At 41.9% G+C, this 20,414-nt stretch overlaps 1 protein-coding gene and 1 long non-coding RNA gene across 5 annotated transcripts in view; both read left to right on the top strand.

The window, feature by feature from the left end:
• LOC111774101 (uncharacterized) overlaps positions 1 to 20,414 on the top strand; it is a 200,721-nt gene that overhangs the window by 47,925 nt on the left and 132,382 nt on the right. The window lies entirely within an intron of this gene.
• On the top strand, positions 10,477 to 18,379 carry C7H11orf87 (chromosome 7 C11orf87 homolog). Of its 4 annotated transcripts, none has more exons than XM_070272750.1 (2): positions 10,477 to 10,909; positions 12,601 to 18,379. In XM_070272750.1, the coding sequence occupies exons 1-2, from the start codon at positions 10,858 to 10,860 to the stop codon at positions 13,446 to 13,448; spliced, it is 900 nt and encodes a 299-aa protein (XP_070128851.1). In that variant the 5' UTR covers positions 10,477 to 10,857; the 3' UTR covers positions 13,449 to 18,379. The 4 variants fall into 4 exon arrangements, with proteins under 4 accessions (XP_070128851.1, XP_023500527.1, XP_070128852.1 ...); XM_023644759.2 differs by lacking the exon at positions 10,477 to 10,909 and adding an exon at positions 11,182 to 11,541; XM_070272751.1 differs by lacking the exon at positions 10,477 to 10,909 and adding an exon at positions 11,435 to 11,827.

Raw genomic sequence — 20,414 nt, forward strand, 5'->3', positions numbered from 1 at the left:
AGGAAGATCACCTTTGTGATAGGATTCTGGAACTTGCCAAGCAGATCACAAAAAGGGCCCCATTACTGGTGATGATAAGAGAGGTGATGATAATTTCTGGCATGCTGAGCATCACAACTATGAATATTCTCATCTGTGGTGAATTACAATGGGATAAAGACTTACAAAACATTTCTAGCATTTTTTAGATATGGTGGCAACGGTAATTATGAGGATTGTGGAATTAATTGTTGTTAATTGTCATAGAGGCACTGAAGAAAAAAAAAATGGCAGCCTCAATTCAGCTAACCATCAAGTTATTCTTAGTGTGAAGTCCAGAAGACCTCTAACAGCATTTAAAGCGGCCATACTTCCTGTAGCCAGAGGCCACATCTAACCAAAAGTCAGGTACAGACCTGAGTATGAAAGAGGTAGAATTGCAAAGACTTAATTCTCAGGCCTGGGAAGTCTCTTATGCTAAAATCAGGGCCTTGATAGGGAAGGAATGTGGCCCTGAGAGGTGAGATGGGGATATTTGGGGCAGATGTACTTGAGAACCTTGAATTTACAGATTCTCTTGAACCACTGAGCCTACAGAAATGGTTCACTCCCCATGGTTATAGGATAGTGGATTCTCGTTGCCTAGAAATCATGACTAGGCAGACACCTCATAAGATGATACTTTTCTTCAAAGTTTACCTCTATCTACCTCACAGATTACAGGACAATAAATAGGGTCAAAACTCAGCTTGAACCCCTGGGAAAATACTTTCCCTGCACAAAAAGGTATCATTAACAAAAGAGCTGCAAGACTTGGCTACTATGTCCTAGCACAATCAGGGAGAACATACCTGTTAGTGGACTTTGAGGGTGCTAGCCCAGCAGTGAGGACTATGAGGCTGGATATAGAGTTTCTGAAATGGGGGCATTCTCCCGTGATGTCAGCTTTAATGTACTGGGAAGGACTCCTGTGGTCAATTCTAACATGCTGCTGGGATAGTTCCTTGAAGCTTAGAAAATGATTGCCTGCAGCAAATGAGATGCAATTGCTGTATAAACGCCCAGCTTCCTGGCTCCTCAGATGGGAAAATTCTTAGGTGGATGTTGGACACTCTTTCCTGGAGTTTTCTCTTAGGATTAAGCAGCAAGAAGCTGAAAGAAATAAACTTCTAGGGAGTGAAGAAATAGTCACCAGTGACAACTGAGCAAAGGGGTGAATATAAACAGGTCAAAGAGAAAGTTCTCCATCCTAAGTCACCCTGAACATCCATTAGGCCCCAGGAGTGTAAAGTCATCTTGGAACAGAACCAGTCTAGGTAAATTTTTCTATCCCTTTACCATTTTCCCCTCTCCTTTGCTTTGACTCCGGAGAGATAAGAAACTATCTAGCAATCCAGGGATGAATGGTGAGGAAAAAGGAGGAGAAATACAAGCCAGAGAAATAAACAAGAAACCAAGTGTTACTCCTTTTCATGGTTCTAGGCTTTCAGTCAAAAATAAGCCCATGCTATGAGGAAAGAGAAAGTATATGATTAATGTTTTTTTAATAAGTGTCTTAGACTAGCTGTTCTAATTACTAAATTGACATTGCGTTATGATTTAAAAGGATGTAGCATTGTCTTTTAACTAAAAGTGATCCAACAGGTCGTGATACCTATGAATTTTTCACTCAACAACAGAGAAGATATTTCTGGACAGTATCTAAAGGTACAGTGAAACAAACAAAGACAAACAAAGTTTCATTTGATTACATCAAATGTACCTGTCCAACATGCCCCCTCTGCTACTCCATCATTGTTTTTGTCTTCCTCTGAAACACTCTGGCTTTGTTCCCCATACACTTTGTTACAGTAACAGAAAGCACAGTTTATAGCAACTGACGTAGAGAAAAGGTAACAAAGAGTACAGGAAGAAATCTAGGCTGGCTCATCTGTTTCTTTCCTACTCAAGTCATACTTTGTGGTTGATAACTCCCAGGCTATTTCAAAGCCCTATTCACATTTCTTCATTTGTTTTCTTTTCCAAGCATAAAATGATATATAAAGACAATGAAGAAAAAAGAACTAAAAGAGGTAAAAGGTTAAAAATCTTGGGACCATTTGGGTTTCTTTCTTGATTCTCAAAATAAATACAGTAATGTTTGCTTCATGAGGGAGAGAGAAACAGGAGGAGTTGAGATGGCCACCCACAATGGGGAGTAAGTCACTTACTATCACTGTGTTCCATCAGAATCTTCCACCAATAGATCTGTGACCCAAACCAAGTGTTTCTCTCTTGTTGTGAACTTTTGTGTTATAGAAAACAGAACCCAAAGCTGTTCTCAAATCCAGCAAGATCGCTTCCCTTTTCTCTGCATGAACCTTCATTTACCATGGAAGGTAACAATTTTTGTTGGTACTGTTTATTCTCCTCCAAACCCTTTTGATTGATCCCTAGAACCTAATGATTTTTTGAATTTGTTACAGATTTATTTAATAGAGAATTCTTGATACTTTCATTCCACATCAGAGTCTTTCTTGGTCAAATTCAACGACTCAGAGAGAACAATAATTGAAATTATCATAAAATATGAGTAGGGCTCAAGATGCCTATCTCTTCCTTTGGACCACTGTTTCCTAACTGTACACAGGCAAGTCATACGTCTAGGCCAGTGGTTCTCAACCAAGGGTGGTTTTGCACTCCCACTCCCCTGTGACATTTGGGAATGTCTAGAGATATTTTTGATTGTCTTGACTGGAGAGGGTTGCTACTGGCGTCTAGTGGGTAGGGGCCTGGGATGCTGCTAAACATATATGTAGTAGTTTCCTATTGCTGTGTAACCTAGCAGCTTAAAACAACGCTCATTTGTTGTCTCACAGTTCTTTAGGTCAGAAGTCTGGGGGATTGGGAGAAGAGCTCAGCCAGGTTCTCTACTTACAGTCTCACAGGGCTGAAACCAAGTGTTGGCCATACTAGGCTTTTATATGGAAATTCTGGGGAAAAATCCACTTCTAAGCTCATTCAGGTTGTTGTCAGAATTCAGTTCCTTGCAATCATAAGACCAAGGTCCCCATTTCCTTACTGGTTGTTAGACATTCTCAGCAACTAAAGGGCACCCACATTAGTTTGTTTATGCCCGCTTCATCTTCTAAGTCAACAACCACATGTTGAATCCCCCTTGTGCTTTGAATCTCTGACTTCCTCTTCTGCCACTAGCCAGAGAAAGTTCTCTTCTTTTAAGGAGAATTGAGAGGCCTGATTAGATCAGGCCTATCTGAATAATCTCCATATCTTAAGATCAATTATTTGGGACTTTAATTACACCCACAAAAATCTCTCCACAGCAGTACCTAGATTAGTTTTTGATTGAATAATCAGGGGACTTAATCTCGGGGGACCATCTTTAGTATTCTGCTTATAATGCACAAGACAGCCTCTCACAACAAAGAATTATCTGGCCCCAAAAGCCAATACTGCTGAGATTGAGAAACCTGGTCTAGGCATATCTTTTTGTGTATGGTGGAAATATTTTCAGTTTATCTTTCTCATGAAAGGCAGATTCACAGCCTGCAGCACTTGAAAGAAGCGGATGCCACTGGGTTTCTGGTCATGATCCACAATTCTCATTTTCCAGGAGCTATTGGTCACAAAGATCTTAGGAGTTGTTTGACACCTGCTGGCCCATCTATCTTTACCCATCTACCTCTCTAGCTTCACATCCATCAGTCTGTTTAGTTTACATTCTTCTGTTCCTTGACACAAGTGATATTTCATTTAAAATATCAGGAAAAGAGAGGAATTTTAGCATTCTTTGCCTTTGGCCAGATAGTCAGAATGTGATCATGTGTGTAACAAGAATGCAAGTTCCTGATTACAGAGACTTTTCTTTGGTCACTGATGTCCTGAGCACCTAGCACAATTTGTGACACATGGTAGGAACACAATGAATATTTGTTGAATGAACGAGTTTTTCCAGTCAAGCATAATATAGCAAGAGGAATCTTGATTTTTTTTGCACAAATATCCAGATTTAGTAGGTCTGAAGCTTGACTGGAGAACGCTTTTATTATGAAGTGTAAAGGGATGAAACATATATTTATGCGACTAGAACTTAGAAGTACCCTGATGGGTATATAAAGGTGTGTAGGCTCTCAGCCTTTCTTAAAATTAGAGAAGCCACCTGCTTTAAACTCCCACCCTAGTAAGAAATCTCCTCTGTGACACCTCTGATGGGTCTAGTGTCACAGGAGTTGGACACTTTGGAATAAAAATCTTCAAAGTTTTTTGCCTGAATACTTCCTAAAAGAATTTTGGAAAATCATGGACGCCTCTGCACATTTTAATTTGACGTTTAAAACTTTTTAATCATTTAGTTGCAAAGAATGTAATTTCTGGCATATTCTATATCATATATGTACTTTAAATATATTTTGTCAAAACATCAGGTTGATAGATTTAGTACATTCAGTTGGTATAATATGTCTTCCATACTATCTATCAGACAAATGAAGTTCAAATTATCAATCCAAATAGACAAATCAGGCTTACTTTCTGTGAGCAAAAGTCTGGATTCATCTTCAATTTAAATAAACTGGAATACTTGTATCCCTGTGACAACCACCTCACTTCTAAATTCTAAGATAGATCGATATAAAGACAGTCTAGAGCCTTAAAATGAGTTCGTCACCTGGAGGAAATAAGGCATTATCCCATCAATATTGCTCATACATGACTTTTTGCTTTGCTGTCACCTCCTCAACAGTTATACATCCTCAAGATATTCCTTTGTTTAGTTTCCCAAGATTTCTACACCCTGAGTAACACACGGTGGGAACACTGAGGATCGGTGGACATAGGTTTTTCTTTTGTAAAGTAGCAGAAATGCAAGGAGAGGTGACAAGGATAAGTTTAACCTCAGACAGATACATTTTGGGGAAAGGTACACATAGAGATTGAGAATTTGGGAAATGATTCCTTTAAAATGTAGATAACCATATACCCCTGGAAAAAATCTTTATGTGCTTCCAGGGATTTGAGTCCTCCAGTTTGAAGACTACTGGTTTAGATGATAACCTGCTACATGGTTAGAAAGCTCTTTCCTATACTGAAATAGAATTGAAATATATTTCCTTCCTATATCTGTTCCACTTTATTTCAGTGCTCTCTTGAGTACCTAGAGTAGGATAAATTCATCTTCTGATGATGATGCTCCAACATTTGTAGATTCTATGACGCATCCCCCACATTTTTCCCTCTCTAGGATGAATATTCCAGGTTCCTTGAATTGTTCATTATCTACATTGTTTTTAGTCCCTTTACCTTTATAGTTATCCTCTCATAAAGGATACTCAAACTTATCAAAATTTTCCTGAATTATTTCCAAATTTTCCTAAAAGTTTCCAAAATTTCCTAATTTTGGTGTCCAAAACAGTATAATGCTTCTATTGCCAGGGATAAAATATTAATCTGAGTAATTTTCTTTACAATGTAAAGAGTTACCGTTTACTGAATGCTTACTGTATGCTCAGTGGTTAAAATAACACTGCAAGGGAGATACTATTATTATTATTCTCATTTTACAGATGAGAAGACTGAATCAAAAAAGGACTAGATAACTTGAACAAGATTAAGAGCCTCATTCAGAACCTTGTTTATTAATTAGTTGCTAGCTGGGCCAGTAGTTGATTTAACAGGAATATGAGAACATATGGGGCATACCTCTGTAGATATGCAGGGCCAGAGGAATCGAGATATATGATTAGGCAAAATGTCAGGATCACCTGGACATCCTCTGGAAAAGTCCCTGTAAGCATAAGAGGAGCCTGGCATATGTCATGCTGCACTGTGGTCCAGAATGTCATGCCTAGGTGACCTAGTGCAGAGCAAGGGTTTCCAAATGGAACTCTGCTCCGTCCAAGAGAGTGTGTGGAGCATCTTGTGGACTGCTGCCGGGGGAGGGGAGAACCCCCACAATGGGGCCTCTCATGTCCCCTCCTCTGCTCCAATCAAGCAGCTCTGCTTTTTGCTGGTTTGACTTGTTTACGCTTCCCCAATCAGAAGTATATAGAGATAGAAATAAACGAAATAGAGACAGAAATAGAGATGTATGTGTGTATGCGAGAGACAGAGACCACTATTCATGGAAAGAATACTAAGCTTGGAATCAGTTTGCTCGGGTTTGATTCCAGTAACATTCTTCTGTTAAGTGCCTTGGACATGGTCTTTAGCTACTCTGAGCTTTAGTTTCCTCACCTGACATATAGCAGGTACTCAAAGATTTTTTTTCAACAACTAAATGAATGAATGAATAAGTAAATAATTTTGCTTTTTGGCAAAAATAGCCTTGCAGGGTTATGTTGAGGATTAATGTTAATATAGAGAGAATTTATTTCATTTTATTTTTTTTTCTTATGGAGGTCACATTGTTTTATAACATATAAATTTCAGGTGTACATCGTTATATTTTGATTTCTATATAGACTACATCATGTTCACCACCCAAAGAACTAATTACCATCCGTCACTGTACACATGTGCCCAGTCATCTCTTTTGCCTTCCCCACATCTCCTGCTTCCCCTCTGGTAACCACCAATCTAATCTCTGTATCTGTGTGTTTGTTTGTTGTTGTTGTTATCTTCCACTTATGAGTGAAATCATATGATATTCGACTTTCTCCATCTGACTTACTTTGCTTAGCATAATACCCTCAAGGTCCACACATGTTGTCGTAAATGGCAAGATTTCATGTTTTTTTTTATTGGCAGAGTAGTATTCCTTTGTGTATTTATACCGCTTCTTTATCCATTCATCCCTTGATGGGCACTTAGGTTGTTTCCAAGTCTTGGCTATTGTGAATAATGCTGCAATGAACATAGGGGTGCAAATATCTTTTGGACTTAGTGTTTTTGTGTTCTTTGGAGAAATACCCAGAAGTGGAATAGCTAGACCATATGGTAGTTCTATTCTTAATATTTTTAAGAATCTCCATACTGTTTTCCATAGTGTCTGCATAAGTTTACACTCCCACCAGCAGTGTATGAGGGTTCCCTTTTCTCCACATCCTCTCCAACATTTGTTACTTCTTGTCTTGTTAATTATAGCCATCTGACAGGCATAAGGTGCTATCTCATTGTAGTTTTGATTTGCATTTCCTTAATAATAAGTGAGGTCGAACATCTTTTCATGTGCCTGTTGGCCATCTGTATATCTTCTTTGGAGAAATGTCTGTTCAGATACTTTGCCCATTTTGTAATCAGGTTGTTTGTTTTTCAGTTGTTGAATTGTATGTGTTCTTTATGTATTTTGGATATTAACCCCTTATCAGATATGTGATTTGCAAATATCTTCTCCCAATTGTTAGGCTGTCTTTTCATTCTGTTGATGGTTTCCTTTGCTGTGCAGAAACTTTCTAGTTTAACCTAATCCCATCTTTTAATTTTTTCTTTGTTTTCCTTGCCTGGTGAGACATGGTATTCAAAAAGATACTTCTAAGACTGATATCAAAGAGCATACTTCCTATGTTTTCTTCTAGGAGTTTTATGGTTTCAGGTCTTGCATTCAAGTCTTTAATCCATTTTGAGTTAATTTTTGTGTATGGTGTAAGATAATGGTCTACCTTCATTCTTTTGCATGTGGCTGTCCGGCTTTCTCCAGCACCAGTTTTTGAAGTGCTTTCCTTTCGCTATTGTATGTTCTTGGCTCACTTGTTGAAAATTATCTGTCTATAGGTGTAAAAGTTTATTTCTGGGCTCTTGATTCTGTTTCATTAATTTATGTGTCTGTTTTTGTATCAGTACCATGCTGTTTTGATTACTATAGCTTTGTAGTATATTTTGAAGTCAGGTAATGTGATACCTCCAGCTTTGTTCTTTTTTTTTTTTGTATCAGGATTGCTTTAGCTATTCGGGGTCTTTTGTTGTTTCATATAAATTTTAGGATTCTTTGTTCTATTTCCGTGGAAAATATTGTTGGAACTTTGATAGGGATTGATTGAATCTGTAGATTGCTTTAGAAAGCATGAACATTTTAACTACATTAATTCTTCGAATCCATGAGCATAGAATATCTTTGCATTTCTTTGTGTCTTCTTTAATTTCTTTCAACAATGTCTTATAGTTTTCAGTGTACAGGTCTTTCACCTCCTTTGTTAAATTTATCCCAATGTATTTTATTCTTTTTGTTGCTATTGTAAATGGGATTGTATTCTTAGTTTCTCTTTCTGCTATTTCATTGTTAGTGTATAGAAACACAACTGATTTTGTACACTGCAACTTTACTGTATTTGTTTATTATTACTAATAGGTTTTGTGGATTTTTTTTAGAGTTTTCTGTATATAAAACGTCATCTGCAAATAGTGACAGTTTTACTTCTTCCTTTCCAATTTGGATGCCTTTTATTTCTTTTTCTTGCCTGATTGCTCTGGCTAGGACTTCCAATATCATATTATATAAGAGTGGTGACAGTAAGGATCCTTGTCTTGTTCCTGTTCTTAGAGGGATAGCTTTCAGTTTTTCACCATTGAGTATGATGCTAACTGTGGGTTTACCATATATGGCCTTTGTTGTGTTGAGGTACTTTCCTTCTATACTATAGGGAGAGTGTAGTACAGACTGACACATAGTAGGTACTTTGCAAATAATAATAACAATAGCATTTATTATTTTTGTTATTATTTTTATTATTGTTACTATTGATTCAGTGCATTTTTGGTTTGACATATCAGGTGCTCATGTGGCATCTAAGCTAGATGGACATCCCTCATCAAACTTGAAAGCAAGTATTATATGTTGCTGAATATTTGGAAAGTGCCTGAGTCCAGAGGGGCTTTCCTGTCACAAGGGAAGATTCTGGGAATCTCAGACATCTTTTGGTCTTCCACTCTTAGAAGTGTGGTTGTCTGGGAGAAGGCTTGCCATTGTGCCAGATGTGCCAAAATCATATAGCAACTCAGTAAGATCAATTTCTGCCACCCAAGAAGTGTGCATGTTTGCTCTCACTGGTATTCCCGGGGCTTGAATCACACTACCCGGAGACATCCAACTGTATGCATTTAGCACATTCATTCTCTGGGTAAGAACAAATTGTGCACCCACAGCCTATTCTTTTTGAAAGAGAAAGGAAAAAAAAAGTGTGCTGGGCTTTTGACCTGAAAATTGATGTCTTTAATCTACCTAAATCATTTCCAGTTAAATACCATTGACTTATGGATCACATTTATCTGCTGAAGATTGTAAGTTTTCGAGGGCAACACCTTGTCTTTTCAGAGGTTGTATAAAATGGTGCAGACACTTTTAGCACTCCTGGTATAACGGATGGTTATCGTTTACAATAAAAGAGTAAGAACAATGGCAGCCTCATCACATGTCCTAGAAGCTTGGTGTGCAAAAGGAATCCCATTTTATTCATATTGTAATCCCATGATAACATATGGTAAAGATATGTATGGCCCTCACTGGGAAAACCTGATAAGTCATTCCTCCAAATCTAGAAAACAGATAGACCAGTGAGAGTTAATTCTAATTATGTAAAGATTCTTTGCTTTACAAGACAGTTTTTCTTAAGAGTCTCTTTATATAGCTAGATCCCTTTTTAGAGTATTCAAAATTGGATTTGCTTTCCAAAATGTTGATTAGATTCAACTTTTCAGGAGCAAAGAGAGTGCGCAAAAATGGGGCACTGCATGTCAGGTGGTCTCACTTAGTGATTACAGTGAAAACAAGGCTCACCACTTCGTGTCCTGAGCCCATCAAAGTCAGGATGTCCAAATGTGGTGGGTGGCTTTTACAGGACATTGGTGCCCTCGTTCAAGGCTAAGCCAGCATTAGGGTCATTGGCCATCGTTAATTGTGTGACTCTGGTATCCAAGGGCATCAATCTGTGCTCTGAAGTAATCACGCTTTATTCAGCACATACTGAACTATTCGCTTAAATACGGATCCCTTTTTCTTTTTTGAGACAATTATGAAGAAAAAGCTGATGACTTTTATTCAAATAAATGAAAACAGAATTTTGGGGAAAAATGATGTATTTCTTCCTCCATATATAAGCCAAGGGCAAGCATAAGAAAAGATGTTGGAGTAGGACTAAATAGGAAGCCAAGGGTAAGAAAGAGGGACCCTCCAATTACAGACAAACAATTTTTACTGTCCATGTCAAACCTTTCTCACACAACCCTCTGCTTGCAAATACAAGCAGATAGGAGGGTGTCAGTCATTCCTGCTCTCTCTCAATTCTGATGCATCGCAGGAAAAATCAGCAACGCATACCGCGCCACTCAGTTTAGCAAGTAAATATCGTACAGGCACTGTGTTAGACTCAAAGAGGGGAAGGAAACAAGACAGGGAGGGAAAAAGCAAATGCACGTTTATTCAGACACCTGAGTGTCTTCGAAGACCATACACTGTTTTTAGGTGCTATTCCAAACTAGCTTATCCAGTAGAAAAATGAGAATACCTCATTTTGAAGCTGGCTACTGTCACCAAATGCACTACTAATATCTTCCCAAGGGTTCTAAACCAATAGTTGATTAGTCTCTGCCCAGATTTAGACAGGTTGAGGAGAATCTTTTAGGAAGTTCTATCCATTTGCTGAAAGCCTATTGTTAATACTACAGCAAACGACCAAGCACTTATAAAGCACTGGGGCCGATGAAGGCGTACGTTGTAAGAGGCACAATGCTCAGAATTTTTGTAGGGCGGTTCATTTCTGTGCTCCTCTGGGTGACTTTCGTCTTCCTGCCTTGTAAACCGCGTGTGTGCTTTGCGTGTTCATGAGCCTCCAGGTAGTCAGAATAGGAGAGTTTAGTACATTGAGCGGGTCTTGCGCCTGGAGATGAGCGTGTGAGCGAAGAGAGGAGGATCATGAGTCAGGTGGACTGAAGGGCAAGTTGGAGACTCCAATGGAAAGGAAAACGGTTAATTTGGATTGTTGGATGTTAAATACATGTCCAGGTTTGTACTTCAGGTTCTTCCACTCCTGCGTTCAGAAATGCCCCTCTCATCTCTCCTAAGCACGCAATTTCTGTTCAGAACCAGGCCAGCATAGACAGGACTGGGGAGCGGGGTGATCCTCATCAACGGAGGGAGAAAAATCTAGCGTGTGCCCTGACGGGAGATGGATCTCTAGATTGTAAAAAGGTGTACCTGGGACCACGTGGGAAAGGGTTGAGGGTGAGGAACTGGGCAGCCAAAGAACTGAGGCTTCAGCCCTCCTTCCAGGCGTCGGAGTGCAGAAGGTAGGTGGCTTGGTCACAGGCTGGCGGTGGGGGCTGCTCTTCATAGCCCCTGGGCAGGGAACTGGGAACGTGTGAGGCGGAGGCTCGCTCTGTCAGGACGAGGTGCTGGGGTATGAGGGTGAGGTGGGGGCCTGAGGGGTGGCTTGGAGCCCTGGCGGTGCCTGTCTGACGTCACCGGCCTCTCTGGCAATAGGCTGCGAGCTGAGCTCCCCAAAGCGGCAGCGGCGGCGGCGGCGGCGGCGGCGGCAGCGCGGCTTGGTCTCTGGCCCCTTCACTCCGCGCGTTCTGCAGCCGCCTCTGCAGCCACGCGGCGGGGGCTCCCTCCCTGCAGCCAGCTGGCGGCCCCAGGTAAGGGACGCCATGCGGCTAAAGGCTTTGGGCGGCCGGGTGGCCGGGCGCGAGTGGGTAGGACAGCTCCGGCGGCCTGCGCAGGCACCCCTGGCCGTAGCTTCGGCCCCCGCCCCTGCCCCGGCCCGGGCTTGCGCGCCGCCTCGCTGCTCCGCAGTGCAACAGTTTGCAGCTGCTTCTTGAGAGCGGCCAGGGGGCTCTGCTGCGCGCTGCGGGTCTACTTGCCTCTCATCTCCGGGAAGAGCCTCGGGGCCCTCGGGCTGGGTCTGGGAAGGCCGGAGAGAAGGTCCGTTCCCCTAACTTGGCAGGCAGGAACCCTCCCCTTTCCATTTCCAGCTCCCCTAGAAAGAAGCAGGATACTGTCAAGTGGGGGGCACAGGGAGATGGGGAAAAGGGAGCATTTCCGGGGATGTGCTTTAGCTGAGAAAGGTGCTTCAGTTCCTTTTTTTGGTGGAGGGGAAGTACCAGGGAAGAAGGCTGGCGAAAGGATGGAGCGCGATCCTGCGCGTCAGCCGCGGCGGCGGGCAGAGGCGGAGTGCGGTATGGTGCCAGCGGCACCCTCACGGGAATGGGACCTAAGGGAGCTGACGCCGTCCGGGAAGGGAGAGTCGGGAGGGGAAGGGACGGGAAGCGAGGATTGCGAGCCCGCTCGGGGGCAGGGTGTGGGCTGGGTAGGATAGCATCCAGGCGAAGACGTCCATTGAGAGGGCGCAGGAAAGAGAGTCCGTGCTCTGGGTAGCAGAGACCGCGTTTTGAGGCGGCTGCGTGGCTGTTGCAATTAGAAAGTTGTGGAGGGCGCAGGGAGGCTGCTTTATCTGCTGAGTAATCCACGTCTCCGCGGTGCCGGCGCAGACCCCTTCCCTGCGGGGGCGCGAGCCCGAAACTGGTGCGCGGCCAGGGGCGGGCGGGCTGGGGTCCGCGGGCTGCGGAGAAGACCGGCAGCGCCCAGCTGAGGCAGGGTGCCCAGAGGGCCGCTTTGCAGTGGCGGCTGATCCTTCCAGTCCTCTGCACTCCCCTGGGCAGCGGCCGGGATCCTAACTAAGCCTGTTCTCTTTGCAGCCTGGTGCCTTGGCAAAGGAAAAGGGCGCGCCGACACGCGTTCGAGGCGGGGCCGGAGAGGATCTCCTGGGCACCGCTCGCTCCCTGGCCGGCTTGCTTGCCCGCAGTTGCTCCCTCAGTCCTTCGCTCGCGCGCATCCCCTCCCACACCAGGGAGTAGTTTTGGGTGGCGTGGGCTCAGTCCTCTTCTTGGCTGGTAGGAACGGTGTGCCCAAAAGAGGAAGTCTGGTGGGCCCGGCCCCTCCCAGCCCAGCGCCGATGAGTGCCAGGGCGCCCAAGGAGCTGAGGCTGGCGTTGCCGCCGTGTCTCCTCAACCGGACCTTTGCTTCCCCCAACGCCAGCGGCAGCGGCAACGCGAGTGCCCGTGGCCCGGGCGCAGGCGGTGGCGGCACCTGCATCACGCAGGTGGGACAGCAGCTCTTCCAGTCCTTCTCCTCCACGCTGGTGCTGATTGTCCTGGTCACCCTCATCTTCTGCCTCATCGTGCTGTCCCTCTCCACCTTCCACATCCACAAGCGTCGGATGAAGAAGCGGAAGATGCAGAGGGCTCAGGAGGAATACGAGCGGGATCATTGCAGCGGCAACCGTGGCGGCAGGGGGCTGCCCCAGGCGGGCCGCCAGGCCCCAACCCAAGCAAAAGAAACCCGGCTGGAGAGGCAGCCCCGGGACTCAGCCTTCTGCGCTCCCTCCAACACCTCCTCCTTCTCTTCGTCCCCTGGCATCCCGTGCCAGGGTCCCTGTGCTCCTCCGCCTCCACCACCGGCCCCCAGTCCGCGAGGAGCACACGAAGCCTCCTCCTGTTTGGACACAGCTGGCGAGGGCCTTTTGCAAACGGTGGTACTGTCCTGATTGTCTAGCCCCTCACCTCTCCCCTTCCTTGTTTCCAGCATCTTTGCCGTCCTCGCTTTTTTTCCTCCGTCCTTCCTCTTCCACTTTCCTCTGGCCTCTCTTTCCTCTTCCTTCTTTCCGTATCTGCCCTCTCCTTACTCTGTTTTTCCTCCGCCGAGGCACTGTGCGGTATTTGTAAATATTGGGCGAGGAAAGTCTCGGAAGAAGAAATAACGCTGATAATAATACTTTATTATTAACATTTATAGTAATTATAATACTAATAACACAATCCAAGCGCATGACAAATCACATAATTTTTCATTGTCAATGAAGGATGTATCTTCCCTCTCCACCCTGTGCCCCCTACAACAAGGAGGAGAAACTGCACAAGCTACCAAATATATAAAAGGCATTGACCCCCGGGGCGAAGGGAGTGGAGGGGGCCCAGTGTGTTGTACATAGCTGTCAAGTTAAGGTTCAGTTACCTTCCTTTCCCTCCGCCCTCCAAGCTTTTACTTTTCCTTCAGCTTCCCTCCCTTCCCCATTCCCACCCTCAGCCGGGCTCAGGCAATAGTATATTATAAAGAAAATGTCTACGTTAAGCACCAGGAGTACAAGAGGCCACAGAGACAGTCCCAGAAAAACGTTTATGACAGGTACTGCTCTCCAGTCAGCCCTCTTCTCACCCCTTCCTTAACCATTCCCTTTTTCAGGACCAGGCATTTTAATTTACTTTTAGAAATGTCCCTCGCTGGCCGAGCATAAGTACATTAGAAATCTTTAAGTGATTTTTTTTTTTTTTTAAAGAACCTACTTCTTTGGCTTCCTGCCCCGCCCCCTCCTGTACACCTTTGACTTGTGGCATTTTCAGGATTCACAAGGGACCCAGGAACTGTCCAGCCAGGTGTGGTGCTGAAATTGCCTCACCCAACTGGTTACTTACTGTGGTTGTGCAGGTGGAGGAGGGGCTGTTTTGGAAAGTGACTACTCTAGCTTTTTGTTGGTTTCTTTCTTCTTTTTCTACAATCGGGTTTGCGTGTACTATTGGTTTTCTTATTATTAAACATTGAGTAAGTTACCTTTTTTGTAAAAAAACCAAACCAACGAAGTATTAGGTGATGTGCAGTCCTGAAAGTGCAGTATCTAACCAACCAGAATGTTTCTGTTTAACTTTTAGAACAAATGCACCTTTGTTATATATTTATTATATTGGTACCAAATGCAGAAGCAAACTATAGTTCTGTACTACGTCCTCCAAACTGTATATTCTTGTTCTTAATTTCCAGCTGTTGATATAAAGGTTACCACTGGATGAAGAATTCAGTGGTGCAGGCCTGGCTTCTGCTGTTTCCAGAAGTGTTCTTTTGTACCTTACTCTGTAGTAGACTGTTATAAAAATATGACACATGTTTTCTTTTTTCTTTTGCGAATATCAGAAACAACCACAAGAGAAAACAAACAAATAATGGATGTGCAGGAATGCCATCTATTAAAACTTGGTTAATATTTAAACAGTGCCTGTAGTCCTCCCTGCATGCAATTACCACCTGGAGGCAGTGGTGCGTGTGCTTGCTTGTACTGTATGCGTTTGGGGGTGAGACTGGTGGGGATGTTGGGCAATTTGGATGACAGGACATGCAAATTTCAAGAGAAGTTAAATCCGGTGACTACACGTAGCATAAAAATGTTTGCAGCTTGTTTAGTTAGAAATCTGTGCCTGCATCAGAGATGCAGCAAAGGAAGGGCTCTCTGTCTCCTTCTGAGTCTGGTGTGCCTAACTTCACTGATTATGTGAGGAAAGATTGAGAAAAAAAGAAAGTGAGAGAAGAAGATCAATAATTTTCTTCTCTCTGCTAAGGCCAGACAAGGCCATCTATGTTAGAAATGGAGTCCACCTATGGTTATTTACCACTTTGTTTCCCTTGAATTGATGATAGAAGGGGCCAGAAGCATATTATAATCTTAATTATATGCAGTGGCATCCTTTCTTGGGAACCAATTCTTTGACTGCTGTTCAAACATTTGGAAAATGTATGAATGAGAATGTTCTCAAAAAAGCTCAACCAAAAGAGTTCTTACTAACCTGCAGGGTGTAAGGCAACAGTGCCCCTAAGTGCATCCCTCTCCCAAGTAACCAGTAGTTCTGTATTCTCTCTCTTGGTTCCAGGAATATGTGCTTGTATCTAGGGTAAATATTACCTCTGAGGTTTTAGGTCATCTATTAAAATCCCCAAGCTCGGTCTGCATCTTTTATAAAAATAACTTAATAAGCTTAATTTTAATCACTCATGAGATCTTCACTCAAGTCCTTTCCTGAAGCACAGGGGATCACCATTTAAGCATGCCATGTTGTAATATTAGGAAGACCAGGTAAAATCTTTGGGTACAATATATTAAACAATGAACCAGATTCTCTCCAGTGCCTTAGTCACTTCCTAGTAATAGGTAAAAGAGTGCATTAACTCCCTCAGGCCACTAGGGAATCCTTTAGTGCATCAGAGCTCTACATTGTACATCAGAATGACTAAGGCACTGTGAAGAAGAAAATCCATTAATTTTTGTAGCTCACCCTCATCCAGCTGTAGCTCTTTAATACCTTATTACGGAATGACTTTTGGACTTGAAATTTGAATAGAATCAGGGACTCAGAAGGGAGCTTCCTCATTTCCAATGAGCTCCACTAAGTACATGGATATTACTTTCCCCTTCTTATTTGGTGCACTTTTTACAGTGAATAATTTCCAATTTTATTAAAGCAATAAGATGTTCTGTTGTGAGCCGTGCTGGATGATGATTCCATTTCCTTGGTGCTGAAGCTACTCATACATTCTTGCCTTATGAATCATAGTGCATTCAAGGCATGCAATAATAATCCCCTTCCAAGGAGCAGCCTGTACACCGTAGGGGGTAATTATGAAATTGTCCTATATAATTTCTCCCCAAAGGAACAGAGGAAACAGGAGAAACAGAAAGCATTATGAATATTGTTTTAAAAAAAGATCTTGATACCTCTAAACATGGGCACACATCCATAATATGCTCTGATTGTGCACCTTTAAATATGTATACCTTTCTCCATTAATTGACTATGGTTTAATACTTTTAATAGTACTCTGTGTAAAGATGATATGGTTTGTGAGTCAAATTTCATGCTGAGTTTAATATACTCAGAACCCTACGCTTCTGTTGGTGTTACTTGAGATTTTTTATGAGATAGCGAATTACATAAAATTCTAGTAATGCCAGTCCCCACCCCAAATTATTGCAATAAGCACATTTCCAAGCAATTTGCACAGACCCTGTTTAAAGCATTGCTTTTTATAGAGCTCTATTGACAGTCTCAGGAGTTTGGGATGCTACCAACAGGGCATTTTGGATTTCATTTATATGAAACAAAAGGCAATTTGGAAATAGCTAAATTTATTTTAAGGATTTTATTCACTGATGTCCCGTCAAACTAATTGCTTCAAATCCCTATAGCTACATCTCAACTTCTGCACTTGCTATTCAGTATTAATAAGGTGGCATGCTTGATTCTTATTGTTTTTAAAAATGAGACAATTGGAGAGAGAATACCATTATGTCATCTGTATGGGACTCTGAATCTTAAAGATGTAGATGGATATAATCTTATTTAGAATTTATATACACCCATAGATGTGTATTTATATATGCATACATTTTGTACAAATTTACAATGGACTTTTTGTATTCTCTTTTCTGTCATTACAAGAATGAGATGGAAACCAAATAGTTGTTCCATCCTCTTATCCAGAGAGGATACTAAGAAGTCAGGTATATGCATGTACTTATTTCTCTGGGGTCAAATCTGAATGACTTTCTCTTTATTTAATGAAAGGGGAGAGTCCTGGTTGGCTCGGGGAATTGGTAATTAGATAAGCTTCCTTTCCTATTTAGTAACTCAAATGTAGCAGTGATAATGAACTTATGACCATATCTATGTGGTCTAAATATCTAGATGGAAAGCAAAAATATCTAGAACAGGTTTAGGGCCATTTAGACCACAAACCTGCATTGTGGCTTGATTTTTTATTTTCAACCTATATGTCATGTGGAGACACAACTTATATCTGCATAGCTAAAGGTAAAGTGAAAAAATGACCATTACCTGTTTAGTTTGATAAGTAGTTTTTGGAAAATATGGATAAATTAGCTTTAAAAACCTTTGACATCTGCCTTTTCCACCATTTATATTTATATCAATTCAATTAATTAGATAATGGTTAAAATTCCATTTTTTTTCCATTGTGCAGACATATATGCTTTAAATGCTTTTCTGTGGGTAACAGTTGAGCAACTGCTAGCTGATATTATGTGAAAGTTATAGGCTAAATTAGAACCAAAAAGTTTAGTCTAATCTGGTCAGGCTCCTCGGGTCCATTCCCATGTGAATCTGGACTCTGAATCTGAATCTGGAGAGCCACTTATCTGAGCTATCCGTTTTTGGATTTTTGGTGATTGTGGCTCATAGGTGTCTTAGTTCACAGGAGAATGAATTAAATTATCTATAGAGGGGCATTTAATCATTGGATTGAACATAAATCTGATTCTGATTTGGTTTTTGATTTATTTGATAACATTTGAGAAATAGCTTGGATGGCTTGACATCAATAGTTATTAATGTCACCAACCTAGTAATACAATTGGTGCCATGTAGGAATGCTTAGCTAAGAATAGGAATTTAATTAACTTTAATTGGGGACAATGGCTTGTCAAGGTGGTCCTACTGGTTTGAGGCAGGGACGCTTGTGATCTCATCGGGTTATTTCTATGGAGAGATTAACCACAAAAACAACGATGACAACAACAAGAACAACAAAAAACTGATTTTTGAACTTGAGTATATCCAACAGACAGAATAAAATAGATATTAGAATTCATGGAAAATTCGTTTTGCTTTTCTATCAATAAAAGAGTTTTCTTGCTAATTGCTTTTTTGGACACTATTTCCTTATTAATGTATAATTAGGATTACAAAATTGCTCATTCTATTACTCTCAGATGCTCAAAGAAATTAGTTTTTTTTAAAAAATTATATCATTCATCAGATCTTTCTCACAAACCAACTGCATCTGAGAAATGAGAAGTGGATAAATTTGGGTATAACTCAACAAGCTGAGTCCAGTACAATATCTAGTAATCCCTTTAGGCAGATACTCGGGCTCTAGGTCATATGCTTCGTCTCTCTGATATCGTCTTTCCCTGCCTATACTTCACTAATATAACCAGGTGTACAGGGAAAGGAGATGCTTGGCATGATTTTGTGGCTGTTGGGAGAAAGGGGAGCCTCAGAATCATACAAATTCCTCTGGATCCTAGCTGAACCTTGCTGAAAAGCAGCTGATTGGAATGGCTGTGTAGTCTGAGGAGCTATTGTCTTATCCAGCTTTTGTGCTGATGTTCACCACTACAGTCCTAGACCCTGGATCTTTGTCCCCAGTCTCAAAGTCATCATTCCCAGGAATCTATACATCTTGCCCTCTACCATCCCTAGGTACAGAAGTGCTCTTACACCTTGTCCCCTTCTTGCAGATATAGGATCTTCTGGATGTCCTGCATGCCACAGACCTACTGTAGAAAGGCATGGGTTCTAGCTCAGCATCATTCATCTATCCACCTCACTGCCACCCCAGCTCTACTAGTCTTCCTCCACGTCAGATGATGCCAGGAAAAAGGATTTCTTCTGAAGTCTTATAACTCCACTCTAATACATTCCAGACGGAGAAGTTGCCATTTCACCCTAATCCTTGGGCTTCTCCAAAGCTATTTAGATGTGTATGAAACACCACCTCCTTCTTTTTGATTCCTAACTGTGTGTGGAGAAGGGAAGCATGAAAGCCTTAACAACTGTCTGCCTCACTTTTCTTTTCTGTCTCATTTTTTCTCAAAATTGCCCCAGACTGCAAGAAGAAGATTTTCCTCTTAAGGCACCCCTTTCTCTACCTGAGACGACTCCTACTATAGTTAACATCCCACTTCTGCAATGGACTTTGTCTCCTCTTCTTGACTTTACGCTTATGACTAACTCTTAATGGCAGTTGGGCAAGCTGTAGGAGACAGAGAGATAAGTTTCTTGATAAGGAATCTTAACTGGGAGATATTTGAAACATACAATGCTACCATAGTAAACTTTTGTATTCTTGCAAAGGACATTTACTCATGATTAAGGTCTTACCCTCCCTTTTTCCAAGAAGATGAGAGCTTGATTATTATCCTACATTTATTTCTCTATAACTTCTACCCAATCCTTACAAATCTGGCTAGAAAACCTGGGTACTGATTGAGTCTTTTATCTTATATCACTATTTGGTCTCCAAGAAGGGATAGTCTCTTCCGAATACTGGCCCATTACATCACCCTACCCTCACCCCTTAGAAGCTGCAGATTACAAATGTTACAAATGTTCCCCTTGAACTAGGGGATAAATTTCTAGTGGATGCTGAATACTGGCATGGAGATGAGTAGCTATCTCTACCTAAAGGCAGCAGGAAATATGAATTAGCCACATCCCAATCTCTAACCATGTTCTTCTTTACTCTCAGGAGATAAATATTCTTTAACCTCAGCTGTTTGGCTCAAGAGAGGGATGGGTATTCACTTAGTTAGCTCTCACAAGACTGACAATGAATCTACTCACTGACTCCTTGGCTCTCCCTGGGTGGACTTAATGGATGAAATACTAGCTGGGTGTTCTCTTTCTGATTAATTGTTGAAGTCCAATCTCTTCATCCAAAAATACCATCTTCAAATATGTCCCAGTCTTAAACTGATGCTGATAGTACTAGGCTTCCCTTTCTGAAAAGCTGGCTCTACTTTTCAAAGCTTTACAGACTAAGAAGAGGCTCTGGTAATAACTTTTCTTAACCCCGCTTTTCTACCTTATGCTGAACATCCTCTATTTATATCTGCAAATCCTCTCTCTCTCTGGGTCATGGTCTTGATTCAAAATTTTTAATTGTAGCC

Source organism: Equus caballus, chromosome 7 (genome assembly GCF_041296265.1).
Source record: "Equus caballus isolate H_3958 breed thoroughbred chromosome 7, TB-T2T, whole genome shotgun sequence".
NCBI lineage: Eukaryota > Metazoa > Chordata > Mammalia > Perissodactyla > Equidae > Equus > Equus caballus.